The sequence below is a fragment of the Dendrobates tinctorius genome, unplaced genomic scaffold (genome assembly GCF_039654945.1).
Source record: "Dendrobates tinctorius isolate UK_male_01 unplaced genomic scaffold, ASM3965494v1 ptg000011l, whole genome shotgun sequence".
Taxonomy (NCBI): domain Eukaryota; kingdom Metazoa; phylum Chordata; class Amphibia; order Anura; family Dendrobatidae; genus Dendrobates; species Dendrobates tinctorius.
In genome coordinates this window covers 68,613,546-68,630,727 of record NW_027361679.1, presented here as the reverse complement: position 1 = coordinate 68,630,727, position 17,182 = coordinate 68,613,546, and the positions used below count along the sequence as shown (strand labels likewise).

The 17,182-nt window shown below is 42.1% G+C and overlaps 1 protein-coding gene across 3 annotated transcripts in view; it reads left to right on the top strand.

The window, feature by feature from the left end:
• Nucleotides 1-17,182, top strand: part of BMP2K (BMP2 inducible kinase) — a 336,621-nt gene that overhangs the window by 226,302 nt on the left and 93,137 nt on the right. For all 3 annotated transcript variants that reach the window (XM_073543101.1, XM_073543092.1, XM_073543111.1), the window contains exons 7-11: nt 7,025-7,157; nt 13,055-13,158; nt 14,685-14,764; nt 15,831-15,991; nt 16,137-16,318. In XM_073543101.1, coding sequence (XP_073399202.1) covers nt 7,025-7,157; nt 13,055-13,158; nt 14,685-14,764; nt 15,831-15,991; nt 16,137-16,318 — 660 coding nt within the window. The remainder of the gene's footprint in view (nt 1-7,024; nt 7,158-13,054; nt 13,159-14,684; nt 14,765-15,830; nt 15,992-16,136; nt 16,319-17,182) is intronic.

Below are 17,182 nucleotides of genomic sequence, written 5' to 3'. Positions count from 1 at the left end.
TTAATTTGTTGTAAAAAAAATGTGCGGGCTCCCGCATTGACAAATTACCGCGGGAGCCCACACATGTCGGGTTGGGGAATGATTTGACAAAAGCCGGCAATTGAATTAGCGGCTATTCTGCTATGAAGAACTCTGTGAAATAGAAAATATATATATATGTCATTAAGACATATATATATATGTGTCTATATCTATTCTTTCGTTTGTGTTATAAAACCTGTCATAGGGCTCCATTATATGTCCATTTTGCAAGCCGGCGAGAAAAATCTCGGCATACGGATGCCGTACGGATTACATACGGATGCTGACATGCGCAAAATACGTGACCACACCTTGCTTACAGATGACATACGGAGCACTGTTTAGGGGTCATTCATCCGTATTACGCCTGTAAACTACGGACCGTATTTTGCGTCGGTTAGTCTGACCCCGGCCTTACACACACACACACACACACACACACACACACACACACACACACACACACACACACACACACTGACATCTCCGGTACCGGAAATTTCAGGACGTGTGAAAGAGGCCTTATAACGGGTTTTTATGTTTGGCAGCTGTCACACGCTAAAAGACTCTTTTTATTGCAAAAAATTGTTTTTGCATCACCACATTTTGAGAGCTATTATTTTTTCATATTTTGGCTCACAGAGTCATGACACCTTGGGGTAACTCTCTGTACGCAAACAACAGATGAGGGAGGTACTGCTCCCAGTCTCTTCCTTCAGTCTCCACCAGCATTTTGGACATTTGTTTTAATGCTTCTGATTGCTTCTATAGAATGCGGATGAAGCAGCATCTGCATGCTATAGAAGCTGTCAGCGCTGCACTTACTGCACACTGACCTGAGAGACTTCCTGACATGCACTGCGCATGACAGGAAGTTTCTCAGCTCTGGTAACCCTGATGTCGTCTTGATGACATCGGGTTACCTTGGCAGCGATCGGGATCCTGCGTCACGCTGCGGGGTCTCTGATCCAAAGGCAGAGGGGCTGTCAGCATTTTGGGGATTAAATTGCCGGGAGCGGTCCATGACCGCTCCTGGCACTTAGAGCTGAGTTTCAGCTGTGAAAATCATCTTGACATCTGGCAGCGATCGACTGCAAACCACCAGTGTGTGTGGCCGATCGCTATGATGTACTATACTGTCCATGGTTAAATTGTGCCGAGGCACATGGATGGTATAGTACGTCAGCTGTCAGAAAGGGGTTAAAATACAATAATGAGCGATCAAAAGAACTACTCCGAAATTGTATGAATAAAAACGTCAGCTGGCAGCCAAAAAGTAAGCCCTCACCCAGCCCCAGTTCATGAAAAATGACTACGGGTCTAGGAATATGACGATTTTTTTTTTTTTTTTTTTTTTTAAATGAAAACTTTGGATTTTTTTTTCACCACTTAAATAAAAAAGAACCTAGACATGTTTGGTTTCTATGAACCCGTACTTACCTGGAGAATTATAATGGCAGGTCAGTTTTATCATTAAGTAAACATGGTAAAAAAAACAAAAAACAATTGTGGAATTGCACTTATTTTTGCAATTTCTCAGCACTTTGAATTTTTTTCCTGATTTCTCATACATTATATGGCAAAACGAATGGTGGCATTCAAAAGTACAACACGTGCCTCAAAAAACAATCTCTCACGTGGCTATATTGACGGAAAAATAAAAAAGTTATGACTCTGGGAAGAAGGGGTCCAAAAAATGGAAACTAAAAAACGGAAAAACCCAAGGTGGTGAAGGGGTTAAAAAAAAAAGTGGATTTCTTGGAAATAAGACATCGGATTGCAGATATCAACCAATCAATCTATTCAACTTTCTATGTCCTACATGCCCATATAGATGGCACTGCTGAGGTGTTATGGAAGCCCAGGTTGTGTTTTATCAAGACCAATGTCAGTGCAGCCGTCTACCAGGATATTTTAGAGCACTTCATGCTTTCTTCTGCTGAAAAGCTTTTTGGAGTTGGAAATGTCATTCTCCAGCAGGACTTGGCACCTGTCCACACTGCCAAAAGTACCAATATCTGGTTTAAAAACAACAGTATTACTGTGCTCGATTGGCCAGCAAAGTCGCCTGACCTTTACCCGATAGAGAATCTATGGGGCATTATAAAGAGAAAGATGAGAGACACCAGTCCCAACAATGCAGATGAGATGAATGCTGCTATCAAAGCAACCTGGGCTTCCATAACCCCTCAGCAGTGCCACAGGCTGATCGCCTCCATGCCACGCCACATTGATGCAGTAATTGATGGAAAAGGAGCCCCGACCAAGTATTGAGTGCATTTACTGAACATACATTTCAGTAGGCCAACATTTCAGATTTTGAAATAATTTTTCAAGCTTGTGTTATAAAGTATTCTAATTTACTGAGATAATGACTTTTGGGTTCTCATTGGCTGTAAGCCATAATCATCAGCATTAACAGAAATAAGCACTTGAAATAGATCACTCTGTAATGACTATATAATATGAGTTTCACTTTTTGTATTGAAGAACTGAAATAAATTAACTTTTTGATGATATTCTAATTTTGTGAGAAGCACCTGTATGTAGACCTTTGACCTGATGAGGCTAGTGAACTCGCTCTGAAAATCCAAGTAAGAATGGCTGTATAACGCTGGACTAATCAAAAGTGAATTTTAGAACTGACTGTTTTCAAAAAGCTGTTCTGAAATACATTTTCAGAATAAGTATACCAGCCTCTTCAAAGTCAAACAGCTGAATTTAATAATTTCTGTAGTTTGCGGAATCTGATAACAGGCTGTTGTAGTCATTGAATAGGTTTATACATGGTCTATGTCTGCAATATTTTCAAAGTATACAGCTTTGTTCATTAGAGGAGATCTGTGTCCTCAGCACATTGTGAGAATGCGAGCTGCCATAAATCGCTCCTCTTCTTGACTCGTGACAAAGTGAGCATGCTGCACAACTCTGCAGGTTATAATCAGATGGCTCCTTCTTGTAAAAGGACCTTGGTGGACTCTGACTCCTCCGTGAACCTTTGCAGATGCCACCGCAGTATGAATTTCTGTTTATTATGCCGAATGTGCAGTGATCGTGTAATGCCCTTTGCTGTCAAGCAGAATGGTTCCCAGCATCAGACCCTCTGCCAATCCAGATAAAAAGTAGATTGACAGCATGAAGAAAACATTACCAAGAGGTCATGTTCCTTTCCTTTTATGTTGTACATGGCTCCGGACTCTACTTTGGGAAGCGTAGACCTGTGAAATGAATCGGCGGAGCTGTATATAATTTAGTTGTAGAGATGACATAGCCGTAAATCAGGTCTATTTGGGTTTTTTGTTCTTTCCCGTACATGGTAATTGCTGGATTTAAGATGCTTGTGAGTCTGGCCCGGCTTTCTCCAATTCCGCTGGACCGATTCCTGATTCTGCCAGCATCTTTAATAACACTAAGGCTGGTTCCTTGTTGTCTTGTAGATTGATCAGCTGTTAAATGGCTGTTCCTAAAACTTGCTTATAGTCCACCAAACAAGGAACTCTTGTGACCTCAGCAGTTACTGCTCTCATACATTCACCTTATTTAGCCTTGAAAATCTGTTTGAGCTCGGGAGGCTGTAACTATACATATAACGATGACCATAATCAATAATAACAGCAAGTTAGACTATATAGGAAAAAATATGTGGACCCTCCTAATTATTGAGTTTCGGTTTTTCAGCCAAACCTGCTGTAAATAAGTACTGTTCAGTACTATTCTAGTCATGTGGGAGCATCTAGGGGAAACTACAGCCCTGCCACACAGTAGTAAACCACACACACTCATGGCACAGAGCCAAGTGCAGGAGCATAAAAATCACAGATAGTGATAGCAACATGAATATTGTGTTGTAGGAGCTTCCGGAAATGGGTTTGAACGTTCTAACATAAGGTGTCTCTGCTCCATTTTTTCCTATTTCACTTCTATAGCGCCATTATATTCCACAGCGCTTTAGAGACCTAATCATCGCTGTCCCCATTGGGGCTCACAATCTATATTACCTATCAGTGTGTCTTTGGAGTGAAGGTGGAACTTGCAATATTCAGAGAAAACCCATGCAAACACAGATAGGACATATAAACTCCTTCCAGATGTTGTCTTTGGCGGGATTTAAGTGCTGCAAGGTTACTGTGCTAACCACTGAGCCACCTGGAGTGGTATAAAACACTCTACCACTGGTTTCTAGAGCAGCACAAAATTGTTTATTTCACTTGTCTGACAGTCTCATGGAGGAATGTGAGTTTGGCGGGTGCCCTACTGGAATTCATAGGGCCTAATCTAAATTTGGTGGGTGAACCACTGTGGATTAGAACTGAAAGCGAATGTCAATGTTACAGCAGTCAAATACATTTAAGAAAAATGTATGCTTCCAACTTTGTGGCATTATTCTTGGGAAGGCGTTTTTCTGTTCTATTATAACTGTGCCGTGTGTCAATAATGGACACAGTCGTAAGAGGACCCTGTGCAAGAGCAGTGTATGGGCCCATTGCTACCCATTCTCTCCTCATAATGCACAGTTCCACCTGCTTCGGAGGTAGAAATGGGCCCCCTTTCCTTTTGGGCCCCTGTGCGGCTCCACAGGTTGCACCAATCGTATGTCCGCCTCTGCCCTGTGCACAAAACAAGGTCCATAAAAACATGGATCATCTCCAGGAGTTGAGGTCATGGTTTCAGTTCATCCACACCGAGCTCAACCAAGGACCATTGCAGTGAATTGAAACTCTGATTACAAAGCAGACTAGTTTTTCTTATGTTGGCGTCAAAACTCACAAAACTTGCCTGCTGCTGAATGAATATGACAAACTGCAGAATCTTATCGGCATTTGCATTACTTCACCACCACTGCTCCAAATCTGCCCTTTTTCCTGCTCCCCCTGGACTTTCTGCAGTGACTTCCAGTCTACAGCTTGTGACCGCTGCAGCCAGTCACTTGTAGCTGTGGTGTCACCCCTGCACCCTTGTACAGACAGAGAAGCAGCACTGGAACAGTGATTTTTAAACATGAACGATTCAAATTGAAAAGTGCACAGCCTCTTCATTACTACTTTTTGATCCTTTTGCAATAGTGTCCCAGCTGTATATTTAATGTATGAAAACATATCTACTTAAAGGGATGGTCTCTGAAGAAAAGTCTGCAGCCACTCCAAATGACTGCAGACTGCCAACTGTGAAAATTCACCAGTGATCCCCGTGTGACTGCATGTATGCGATATTCCGACTAGTCTCACCCAGTGCTGGAGTTTAGTTGACACATGACCTCAAGTACACAAATCACAGAACCACCCACCCACCCACCCGCACAGGAAACGCAAGGGAATTCTAACAGTGTGTGCCTCACAATTTACCAATCTGCAGTTGGCGTGATTGTAGACTTTTCTTCTGAGACCGGACAATCTCTTTGAGGATCGTATCTATATACATATATACATTTGGAGGGCATTTCCTTTAGAAATATTTTTACACATGGATATTATCAGCAACAATGTGTACTTTTTTCATTTTTTACAACACATTGGTATTAGGGGAAATAAAGGTGTAAATGTTGTGCATAAACATTCCTTTTTTTCCCACCCTCAACAGTTTGACTATTACGCATTGCTTGTAGTATAGATTTTACATTCTCCCACATTTGGTGGAGCGAGGCTATAAATTGTAATTCTACTTAAGGAGACTTTGTCACCAGCTTTTCACTATCTCAGTTGATAGCAGCACAAAGTGCGGGAAGAGATCCTGATTCCAGCGATATGCCACTAACTGGGCTGCTTGCTGTTATAAACAGTGTTTTATAAGCTGAAGAATATCACTTAGAAAACTAGTAAACCTGTTTCCATGTAGTCCTCCATATTCACGAGCGCTGTATAACCCCACAGCACCACTGATTGATAGCTTTCTGTGTACACTGTGCATAGGCAGAAAGCTGTCCGTAAGTGGTCTGGACAAGAATGTACAAAGCTCATCTTTGAGGGTATGTGCAGATGTTCAGTGATTTTCAGCGCTTTGGACGCAGCACATGTCCGCAGTGTCCAAAGCGCTGCCAGATATTGAATGCAGGTGTATCCTCCGTGATCACTGAACCGTGCAGATTCACCGCGTCCAATACATTGTATGGGTGACATTTTTCTTGTGGCTGTTCCGCAAGATAAATTGGCATGCTGCGGTCTGGAGAGACGTGCCGCATGTCCGTCTCCACAAGTGATCTGTGAGCGTCTGTGCATGCATAGTGGCATGGGATTTCTTGAACTCCCATCTACTATGCTGTAACATCTGGATGCTGCATGTTGGAATCTGCACAAGTACACCAGGACTAAAGGCCCTTTTACATTTAGCGATGCACCAGCGATCCGACCCGGTCAGGATCGCTGGTGCATCGCTAAATGATCACTAGTGAGCTTCCACACAGGAAGATCTCACAGCGATGCAGCAGCGACGCAGCGCACGATACTCACCTTTCACACACAGCGATCCTGACGTCCTCCCACCCGCCTCCACGCATCGCTCGTCTCACACAACAGGAAGCCCAGCAGGAAGCAGACGACGAGAAATGGAGCCGCCCGATCTCGCGCGATCAGCGGGGCAGCCGGTCGGAGGTAAGTATCACACATAGCGATATCGCTAGCAATATCGCTATAACGTCACAAAATCAGTGATGTTTTAGCGATATTGCTAGCGATATCACTATGTGTAAAACCCCCTTTACAGAAGTCCTGCAGATAAAACCGTGATTTAATCAAAAGCACAGTGAGCAGACCAGAAAGTGATACATCACTGGAATCAGGGTCTCATTTCCTGCATTATGTTGCTCTCTGACCTGCAAAAACCTGGTGAAAGATTCCCTTTAAGAATAAGATTTGGTAGTCTTTATACCAAGCTGCCCACTTAATTCTCAGCCCTCTAGAAATGTTCTGTATTTTATTTTGTATCGCAACACTATCTGTTTAAACTGGTAGTAATTTGTCAAATTGTATGTCACTTATTGGGAATCATTATATTTTACATTGTTTTCCAGGCCCTGGGCTGCTTATTATACAAGCTTTGCTTTTTCACCCTTCCGTTTGGAGAAAGTCAAGTTGCTATCTGTGATGGGAGTTTCACCATACCAGACAATTCTAGATACGACCACAGGTTGCATTGTTTAATTAGTAAGTCTGTGTTGTTAATTTTTCTAATTCTAAAGTACAATGTGAATTACCGTACACACTGCAAAGCTGGTGTCACAGGTCCGACATTCATAGTCCAAGTAAGGACCACTATATCCAAAGTGTCCAAGGCCTTCTGATCCAAACTTAACAGCCTCGTGTATGCCTGTGATCAAGATATTGGGTTTTGCCAATGTGGACATGGCTTTCTATATTTGCAGTGTGAATTTAGGACCTATGAAACCAGCTTACGGAAAATCTCTTCTGCCGGTATCAAACACTATGGTTCCATTGTAGTTTACTCTTCCTATTCTTAAACTAGAATCACACAGATGTTTTGATGCAGTTTTAGTTCATCCAAAGCCAGGAACACAAGTATGAAGGAAAGGAAAGACTTTTGTACTTTGGTCATTTCTGCTGTGAAATTGTGTTAAAAATGGCATGTTAACTATATCAGAAGCTGGATGTGTCATTTCAGCATCAAGGGAATGAGGGAAAAAAGGGGAAGGAGAATGTATGCTATGTAAACAGGAAATAGTTCTGCAAATGTCTGAAATTAATGCTCCTGACTGTTCTGTAATATAGTTGAGGCCTGAAAATCTGATTATAAGGGTTTATTAAAGTGAATCTGACATCAGGTTTTGTTGTGTAATCTAAGAGCAACATGATGTAGAGACTAAGACCCTGATTCCAGTGATGTCACTTTCTGATCTACAGTCATGGCCAAAAGTTTTGAGAATGACACAAATATTATATTTTCACATGATCTGCTGGCCTCTGGTTTTTATGTGTGTTTGTCAGATGTTTTTATCACATACAGAAATATAATTGCAATCATATTATTAGTAGCAAAAGGTTATATTGACAGAATGAGTTAATGCAGCAAGTCAATATTTGCAGTGTTGACCCTTCTTCAGGACCTCAGCAATTCTCCCTGGCATGCTCTCAATCAACTTCTGGATCAAATCCTGACTGATAGCAGTCCATTCTTACAAAATCAATGCTTTTATTTTGTCTGAATTTGAAGGTTTTTGTTTGTCCACCCGTCTCTTGATGATTGACCACAAGTTCTCAATGGGATTAAGATCTGGGGAGTTTCCAGGCCATGGTCCCAAAATCTCTGTTTTGTTCCCTGAGCCATTTAGTTATCACCTTTGCTTTATGGCAAGGTGCTCCATCATGTTGAAAAAGGCATTGTTGATCGCCAAACTGCTCTTGGACGGTTGGGAGAAGTTGCTCTTGGAGGACAATCTGGTACCATTCTTTATTCATGGCTGTGTTTTTAGGCAAGACTGAGAGAGAGCCCATTCCCTTGGCTGAGAAGCCACCCCACACATGAATGGTTTCAGGATGCTTGACAGTTGGCATGAGACAAGACTGGTGGTAGCGCTCACCTGGTCTTCTCCGAATAAGCCGTTTTCCAGATGTCCCAAACAATTGAAAAGGGGATTCATCAGAGAAAATGACTTTACCCCAGTCCTCAGCAGTCCACTCCCTGTACCTCTCGCAGAATATCAGTCTGTCCATGATGTTTTTCCTGGAGAGAAGTGGCTTCTTTGCTGCCCTCCTTGAGACCAGGCCTTGCTCCAAGAGTCTCCGCCTCACAGCGCGTGCAGATGCACTCACACCTGCCTGCTGCCATTCCTGAGCAAGCTCTGCACTGCTGGTAGCCTGATCCCGCAGCTGAAACACTTTTAAGAGACGGTCCTGGCGCTTGCTGGTCTTTCTTGGGCGCCCTGGAGCCTTTTTGGCAACAAGGGAACCTCTCTCCTTGAAGTTCTTGATGATGCGATAGATTGTTGACTGAGGTGCAATCTTTCTAGCTGCGATACTCTTCCCTGTTAGGCCATTTTTGTGCAGTGCAATGATGACTGCACGTGTTTCTTTAGAGATAACCATGGTTAACAGAAGAGAAACAATGATGCCAAGCACCAGCCTCCTTTTAAGGTGTCCAGTGGTGTCATTCTTACTTAATCATGACAGATTGATCTCCAGCCCTGTCCTCATCAACATCCACACCTGTGTTAATGGAGCAATCACTGAAACGATGTTACCTGGTCCTTTTAAGACAGGGCTGCAATGATGTTGAAATGTGTTTTGGGGGATAAAGTTCATTTTCTAGGCAAATATTGACTTTGCAAGTAATTGCTGTTAAGCTGATCACTCTTTAAAACATTCTGGAGTATATGCAAATTGCCATTAGAAAAAATGAAGCAGTAGACTTTGTAAAAATTAATATTTGTGTCATTCTCAAAACTTTTGGCCATGACTGTACTTGCTTTCATTTTAATACATTCCCTATTTTCTCTGCTGCATATTTAGCAGTTCTCTGAATGCTGAGCTCTGTGTAACCCCGCCCACATCACTGATTGGCAGCGTTCTGTGTACTCTAAATTGACAGAAAGCTGGTAATCAGTGGTGGGGGCAGGGTTATACGCCGCAGTTGACCAGTAGTCAGGAGACAACTAGTTCTGTAGTGATAATCTCCTTCTGTTAGAACACTAATGTTCTTTAAGCAGCAACACATAAACTAGTAAGTGACACATCAGTGGAATCAGGCGCTCAGACCCTGCATCATGCTGCTTTCAGATTACGTTGCAAAAGCCTGCTGACAGATTCGCTTTAAAGCTCTAAAGTCATACTTGTCACAGCACTGATGTTTGGCACATAAACTGTACTCTGATGGACCAACTAGACTCCTGAGAAACAATCCTTAACAAGCTTGATAAATGTTGTTTAAAGGGATTCTGTCTACAGGTTTTTGCTATGTAATCTGAAGACCGCAGGAGATGGAGGCTGAAACACAGATTTCAGGGATGTGTTACTTGTCAAAGTTTGTGCTGTTGTTAACTAACTGTGAAGGATTTATCACTAAGAAATTAACATTGCTTGACTAGTCCGGCAAGTAAGCATTTTACTCTCTATTTGTGCATACAGAGCATGGTGAGGGCGGGGTTAGCTTTCTCAGCTCTGCTTCATGCTAAATCTAAAGGCTTTGATTATGTCAAAATCGCCGCATTCAGTAATTTAAGTGATGCATCATTGAATTCAGCTTTTTTTTGGTGCAAAGTAATTTTAACCTTTTTCTGACATCAGCCGTAATATTCCGTCCATGTGAACTGGGCCTATTTGACCAGGGATGGATTATTACATCTGCGCAATTGCCCATGCACACGTGATTCTGACACTAAGTGCCAGGAGCGGTCACAGACCGCTACAGGAACTTTAACCCCCAAAATGCTGTGATGGAATGAGAGCACAGCATTCCGGGAGCTGGCAGAGGGCTGACATTCCCTATGCCTTTGGAATGGAGACCCCGGGGCATGACGCGGGGTCCCAATCATTGTCATGCCCAGTGCATGAGCCGCAAGTCTCTCTGTCAGTGCAGAGCTAACATTTTCTACAGCATGGGGATGCTGCTGCATCTCCATGCTGTAGAAGAGATCAGCCTGCAAAAAATGTTAGTCCCATAGTGGGACAAAGTAAAAAAGTTGGAAAAAAGAAAGCTTGCAATTTGTTACCATCTTTTCAGTTAGCCATTAAAAGGTATCAACCACTGAGGACTCTCAATTGGAAAAAAGTAGAACATTTTTTTAAAATAATTGTAAAAATTTTTAAAAAATAATAAAAAAATATTGTATCTCTAAATAAATATTTGAATGAAAAAATTATAAACAATAAAAGTACACATATTTGGTATCACTGCTTTTGCAACAACCCAACCTATAAAACTATCCCACTAGTTAACCCCTTTAGTGAACACCATAAAAAAATGAAAAACAAGGCAAAAAAACAGGCGCTGGGAGAGGTCCTGCACACTGCAGTATTCTGCTCTGCTCAGCAGGGCAGAGCAGTGCGCCTGTGCCGGAGCCACGACAGAAAGGAAAGAAGAGGACCGCATCGTATGAAGATGGGAGGCGCCGGACCGGACCGCGACACCCATCGGACCCGACCGCCCCCCGGTGATTATAACCTAACTATTTTTTCTTCTCTTTCGGGTTACATCGGGGGCTTATCTACAGCATTACAGAATGCTGTAGATAAGCCCCTGATGTCGGTGTCGGCAGCTCATGTTCGAAAAAAGGGGTGACAGATTCCCTTTAAAGGCCATTCACTATTGACCGTAAGCCTGCAACCTTAATGTTCATCACAAACCACTAAAAATGACTCATTACTGTAATCCTAATGATTAGGCCATACTAATGAATGCGGACCTTACAAAAGAGTAGATTGCTGCTAATTAAAGGGAACCTGTCACCAGAAAATACGCTATTAACCTGCAGATATGGGGTTAATCTGCAGGTTAATAGCGTTACTTACCTTTACTTAGTCAAACACTGCTAGGAGAAAATGAACTTTATTCCCCCAGCAGGGTGCGGGTTTGTCACAGGGGCAGTGCCAGCGCTGATTAGTCATCGATCTGAGAATACAGTCACCGCGCCCCTGGTACTGTCTTGGGCATTAGGGTCTACTGTCAGTCAGTGCCAGCAGCACAGTTACAGTTGCCACTCTGTATTGTGTACTCAGAGCGATGACTGAACCCGTGCCAGCAGTGCCCCCGTGACTAAAAGTAGAACCAGGAAGGAGGGGGGGGGGAGTTTAGGCTGTGTGCACACGATGCGTTTTTTTAAGCGTTTCCGCAGCGTTTGAGCCGGCTCAGACGCTGCAGAAACGCTTAAAAGATGCATCAAATTAATTAGCATGCGTTTTTGGCTTTCTGTGCCAATGCATGCGTTTTTAACCGCTCAGGAATCGCTTAGCGGCTAAAAACGCAGCATGCTCATTAATTTCCGCATTGCTGAGTGTTTTTAGCCATCCCCAATGATCCCAGAAATCGCGTGTCAAAAAACGCGTCAAAAACACGTCAAAATCGCGCAAAAAACGCGTGGAAAAAGATGCGTGATTTCTGGAAAGGGGATCCTTTTCCTGAGCGTTTAAAAACGCTAGCGTGGGCACATAGCCTCAAAGTTAATTTTCTCCCTGCAGTGTTCTGCTAAGTGCTGTGGCCAGGCAGGTTAATTACACTATTACCCCATTTCTGCTAGGTTAATAGCATGGGGGGTTTGACCACCATGGAACTTAGAAATTGATGCTGGTTTTTTTTTTTTTTTTAAGGGCCACCATGTATACAGACACTGACAACATGAGATCTGAACTACATTATTGCTAAATAGATTGCACTTACAAAAATGAAGGTTCTTGGCGTATAAGTTGGCCAATTTATGGGAGCCCATCAACCATGACTAGGTGACCTTTCTCTGATGGGTACCTAATACTTATCAAACATGCCTCTCCCAGGCTATAAGCTTACATTTAAATGGGTAGGTAGGAACCAGCACTAATTAAAAGCACTTATGGGCTGATGGGAGGAGTGCAAAGTCAGAAAAGGAGACAGTCACAACCTCCAATAGTAAACTGCAAAAAAACAAAACTGACCAGCAACTCCATATGGTGTGAACAGGTGCAAGCTTCAATGACTGCACAACATACAAAAAAAAGGGCCAAGATATATGCAAACACTGAATACATGAGCTCTGAACTGCATTATTGCTAAATAGAATGTACTTACCAAATGAAGTGTTATCACTGTTAAAATGATGATTAAATCCGGCCGTCGCTCCATTCATTCTAGGCTGTCCGAAAAAGCAGAGTGCAGAGGGACTGAATGGAGCAGCGATGGAGCATGTATACTGGATCTCCTTTCTACCTGGGATAAGAGGGATCTCTTCTAACGAATAGTGGACATTCAATGTCTTATTCACCATAATTATCATTTTTTGTTCCAGCTTCCTTGCCATAATCCTTTCTTTACTATTACTTGCTATGACCTACAGAGGACCATATTATTTTAATTGACTAGACTTGTCACCTCTGTAGTAATCCTGACTTTGGTTTTTCAGGGTATATGCTTGAACCTGATCAGGAACGAAGACCTGACATCTATCAGGTTTCCCATTTTGCCTTCAAATTAGCCAAGAAAGAATGTCCAGTACCCAATGTCTATGTGAGTTTATGTTTCTACATGATTTACAGAACACTGGTCTAGAAATGTATGCTTTCTCAGAACATTCCTGTGCAAGACCAAGGGAAGTTCTCATTCTCACACATCTCTTATTTTGGATGCTTGCTATATTTGTACATGTAGTGTAAGGTCACCCCATTTTCTTCCACTCCAAAGGAATTTAACTGTGTCTGTCCCTGGTAGGAATGCACTTGTAATCATATTGCATTATAGTATTTGACCATCGTAAGACGCATTTTATGGGATTAAAGAGTAATGGTCACAAAGTCAATAGTGGACAGAGTTTGCTCTTATTTTAATTCCCGCTGTTCCCCTAAGTATTTCTTTTTCAAACTTTTAAACTTTCTAAGTATTTCTTTTTTAGTGTTACTTATGGTCTTTGCCAAGAAGGTGTTGCTCACAGGATTTTCTGGGGCATGTGTTTTGGCTGCTCTGTATTGGTACGCTGTGGGCCCCCTTGGTGAAGACCATAAAAATCAGCACTAAATATAAAAAGCCATATATTTAGATCCATATGTGGGATTTTTAAAAAACAAAAACCCAACACTCAGGGGAGTAGCAGGAATAAAATAGGAGCAGAAAGTGACCGGGAGACATAAAGTGCAATAACATTAAACACTATAATCATTCTCCAAGACCATCTGCATATCCAGATTAGAGTTCTGTAGCAGAAATGAATACGTTGTGGCCTTCTCTCCCTCATTATTTTGACTCTAAGCCCGGGGTCACACTTGCAAGAAACTCGCACGAATCTCGCGTCTCAATACCCAGCACTGCGGCTGCATGTATTTCTATGCAGCTGAGTGCTCCGGTCCTGAGTGCCAGCGGGTAGTGAGACGCGAGAATCGTGCAAGTTTTTCGCAAGTGTGACCCCGGCCTAATGAGCTTTTATGGACTGTCCTTTTTAGCAGCCCTCTCGGTGTCTGAGCAATAGTTTAGTGTAGATGCACAGGATAGAAGAAGCTAGTTCGAACCTAGATTAAGATGGCGTCTAAAGGCCTCTTTACATTTAGCGATGCACCAGCGATCCCGACCACGATACAGCCCGGTCAGGATTGCTGGTGCATCGCTAAATGGTCGCTAGTGAGCTGCCAAACAGGCAGTCTCAGCAGCGACGTAGCGACGCAGCAGAGCTTGTTACTTACCTTTCAAACGCGGCGATCCTGACGTCCTCCCGCGTCCACACGTCGCTCGTCGGCGCCAGCAGGAAGCCCAGCAGGAAGCACCCGATGAGAAATGGAGCTGCACGATCTCGCGCGATCAGCGATGGACAGCGGGGGAGCCGGTCGGAGGTAAGTATCACACATAGCGATATCGCTAGCAATATCGCTGCTGCATCACAAAATCGGTGACGCTTTAGCGATATTGCTAGCGATATCGCTATGTGTAAAGCCCCCTTAACCCTGTCTCATTGCATGATAATTGAAGCCTCAGAATTTAACTTTTCATTAAAAACTATTGTAAATCACCATAGATGAACACATCATCTTTTTTGAATTGTTTTGCAGAATTCTATAATCCCTCAAGCTCTTCCAGAACCACTGACTGCAAGCGAGGCTGCCTCTAAAAAGACTCAGATAAAAACTAGGTTTGTTTCTGTTTGGTGGTATGTATAAGCGATAATATAGGCACGTCTTTGCCGTACAGTTGGCTGCTATACTTGTAGGTTTTTATGTGTCATTTTTACGACCAGTAAATATAGAGACATGCTAATAGACCCGGATAGCCTCATTCAGCTTAGTGCTCTTCTCCAAGTCTCAGGGAAAACAGTGATTTTTTTTTTAGGTATATTAAAAGAGGACCTGCACCACCACCTAGTGTTCAGAAATAAGTATGCATTTTATTTATTGGTCAAAAGAAAAATTGCTCGTTGCACTCAGGAACTATGTACATGGAAACTGGAAAATACCTCCAAATATATACTTAACAGTAGAACTGCTTATGTTCAGTACCTTCCCTATCTGTTCTGAACAAAGTATCTAAAGTGAGGATATAAATTTATATATTTATAATAATGTAGCAATGAAAAAAGCCCTTAACCCCAAAGAGAGTGTTTCCTGTCGTGAAAGACCACATCAAAGTTGAATGTTCCAGGAAAGAATGAACCTTTAAAAGTCAATTGGTGCAAAGCTTTTTAATAAAACCCAACTGCAAAAAAATGATTTTTAGCCAAAAAGGTTTATATTTATTTAAAAATATTTTTTTTTCTGAAAGTGTACAACTCATTGGAAGAGTTACTAAACGGTTTTTTTTTTCCATATTTAGTAGGCACTTTAACTGCCTGCAGATCGGTGAGGTCTGAGTCCTGAGACCTCCACCGATTGCTCAACAGACCCCAAATGGTGCACAGCTCAGATAAGAGCGCATAGCTACCAAGCTTATGGTCTCTACTCAGTCTCTATTCTTCTCTGCGTGCTCCTATCTACTAAGCTGTGCGCTGTTCAGAAGTCCATTGAACAATTGGTGGGGTTCTCAGGACCTGGACTCTCAACGATCTGCAGACAATTAAAATACCTGACAAATATGAAAAACGGTATTATTTGTTCTTTAATGTTTCCGGTAAAGTATCATCAGCATATTCTTATTAAATAAGTACATAAAAAATGATTGGCAATTGAGTCACTTAAAAAATGTCTTCTCATTTCATGACACAGAATAACTGATTCACTTGGACCCACGGAAACATCCATTGCTCCAAGACAGAGACCCAAGGCATTTTCCAACGCAGCCCAGTCAAAGGTGCTTAATATTCAGAATGGTGCAACCCCTGTTAAGATGACCGTGCAGAGTGCCCCAAGTCAGCAGATTCACAGCGGTACGAGCATTTCTTCTTTATACAGACACTGAGAAAATGATGATCCTAGAATGGACAATTATATCAGTGCCGTGATTATATATATATATGTATATATAAAAGAGATGATTACTGATTACCAAACATTTATCATATCCCATTCCAGCAACTACAGATACAACTCCACGACCCGGCAACGGGCCTAGCACACTGTTGGGTCAGGAAAATAGTCAGCAGTCCTCACAGCAGCACAGAGTTTTACAGCAGCTTCAGCCAGGAGACTGGAGATTACAGCAGCTGCATCAATTCCAGCCACAGCAACTGCACCAGGATGCCTACATAAAGCAGGTCTGCTTTGTTGTGTGTGTCTGTGTGTGTGTGTATATATATATATATATTGTGCATGTATGTACTTATGTATATTTGTATGTGTGTGTGTATGTATATATATATACTGTGTGTGTGTGTGTGTGTGTGTATATATATATAACACTCTGTATATCTCTCTGGCAAAGATTAAGAGACCACTGCAACATTTTCATTTTACCTGAGTTTTCTGTTTATAGGTATATTTTTGAGTAAAATGTAAATTGCTCTTTTAGTCTATAAACTACTGACAACATGTCTTCGAATTTCCAAGCACTAAATTTTGTATTTATTTTCAGAAAATGAGAAATAGTCAAAAAAACAAAAATGCAGTGCTTGCAGACCTCAAATAATGCAAAGAAAACAAGTTCATAATCATTTATAAACAACAATACTAATGTTTTACCTCAGGAAGAGTTCAGAAATCAATATTTTGTAGAATAACCATGATTTTTATTCACAGCTTTCATACGTCTTGGCATGCTTTCCACCAGTCTTTCACACTGCTTTTGGGTGACCTTATGCCTCTCCTGGTACAATAATGTATGCAGTTCTTCTTTGTTTGATGGCTTGTGACTATCCATCTTCCTCTTGATTACATTCCAGAGGTTTTCAATGGAGCTCAGGTCTGGAGATTGGGCTGGCCATAACAGGGGTTTGAGGTGGTGGTCCTTCATCCACACATTGATTGACCTAGCTGTGTGGCATGGTGCATTGTCCTGATGGAATAGCCAGTCCTCAGAATTGGGGAACATTGCCTGAGCAGAAGAAATCAACTGTTTTTCCAGGATAATCTTGTATGCGACTTGATTCATACGTCCTTTGCAAAGATTAACCTGCCCAATT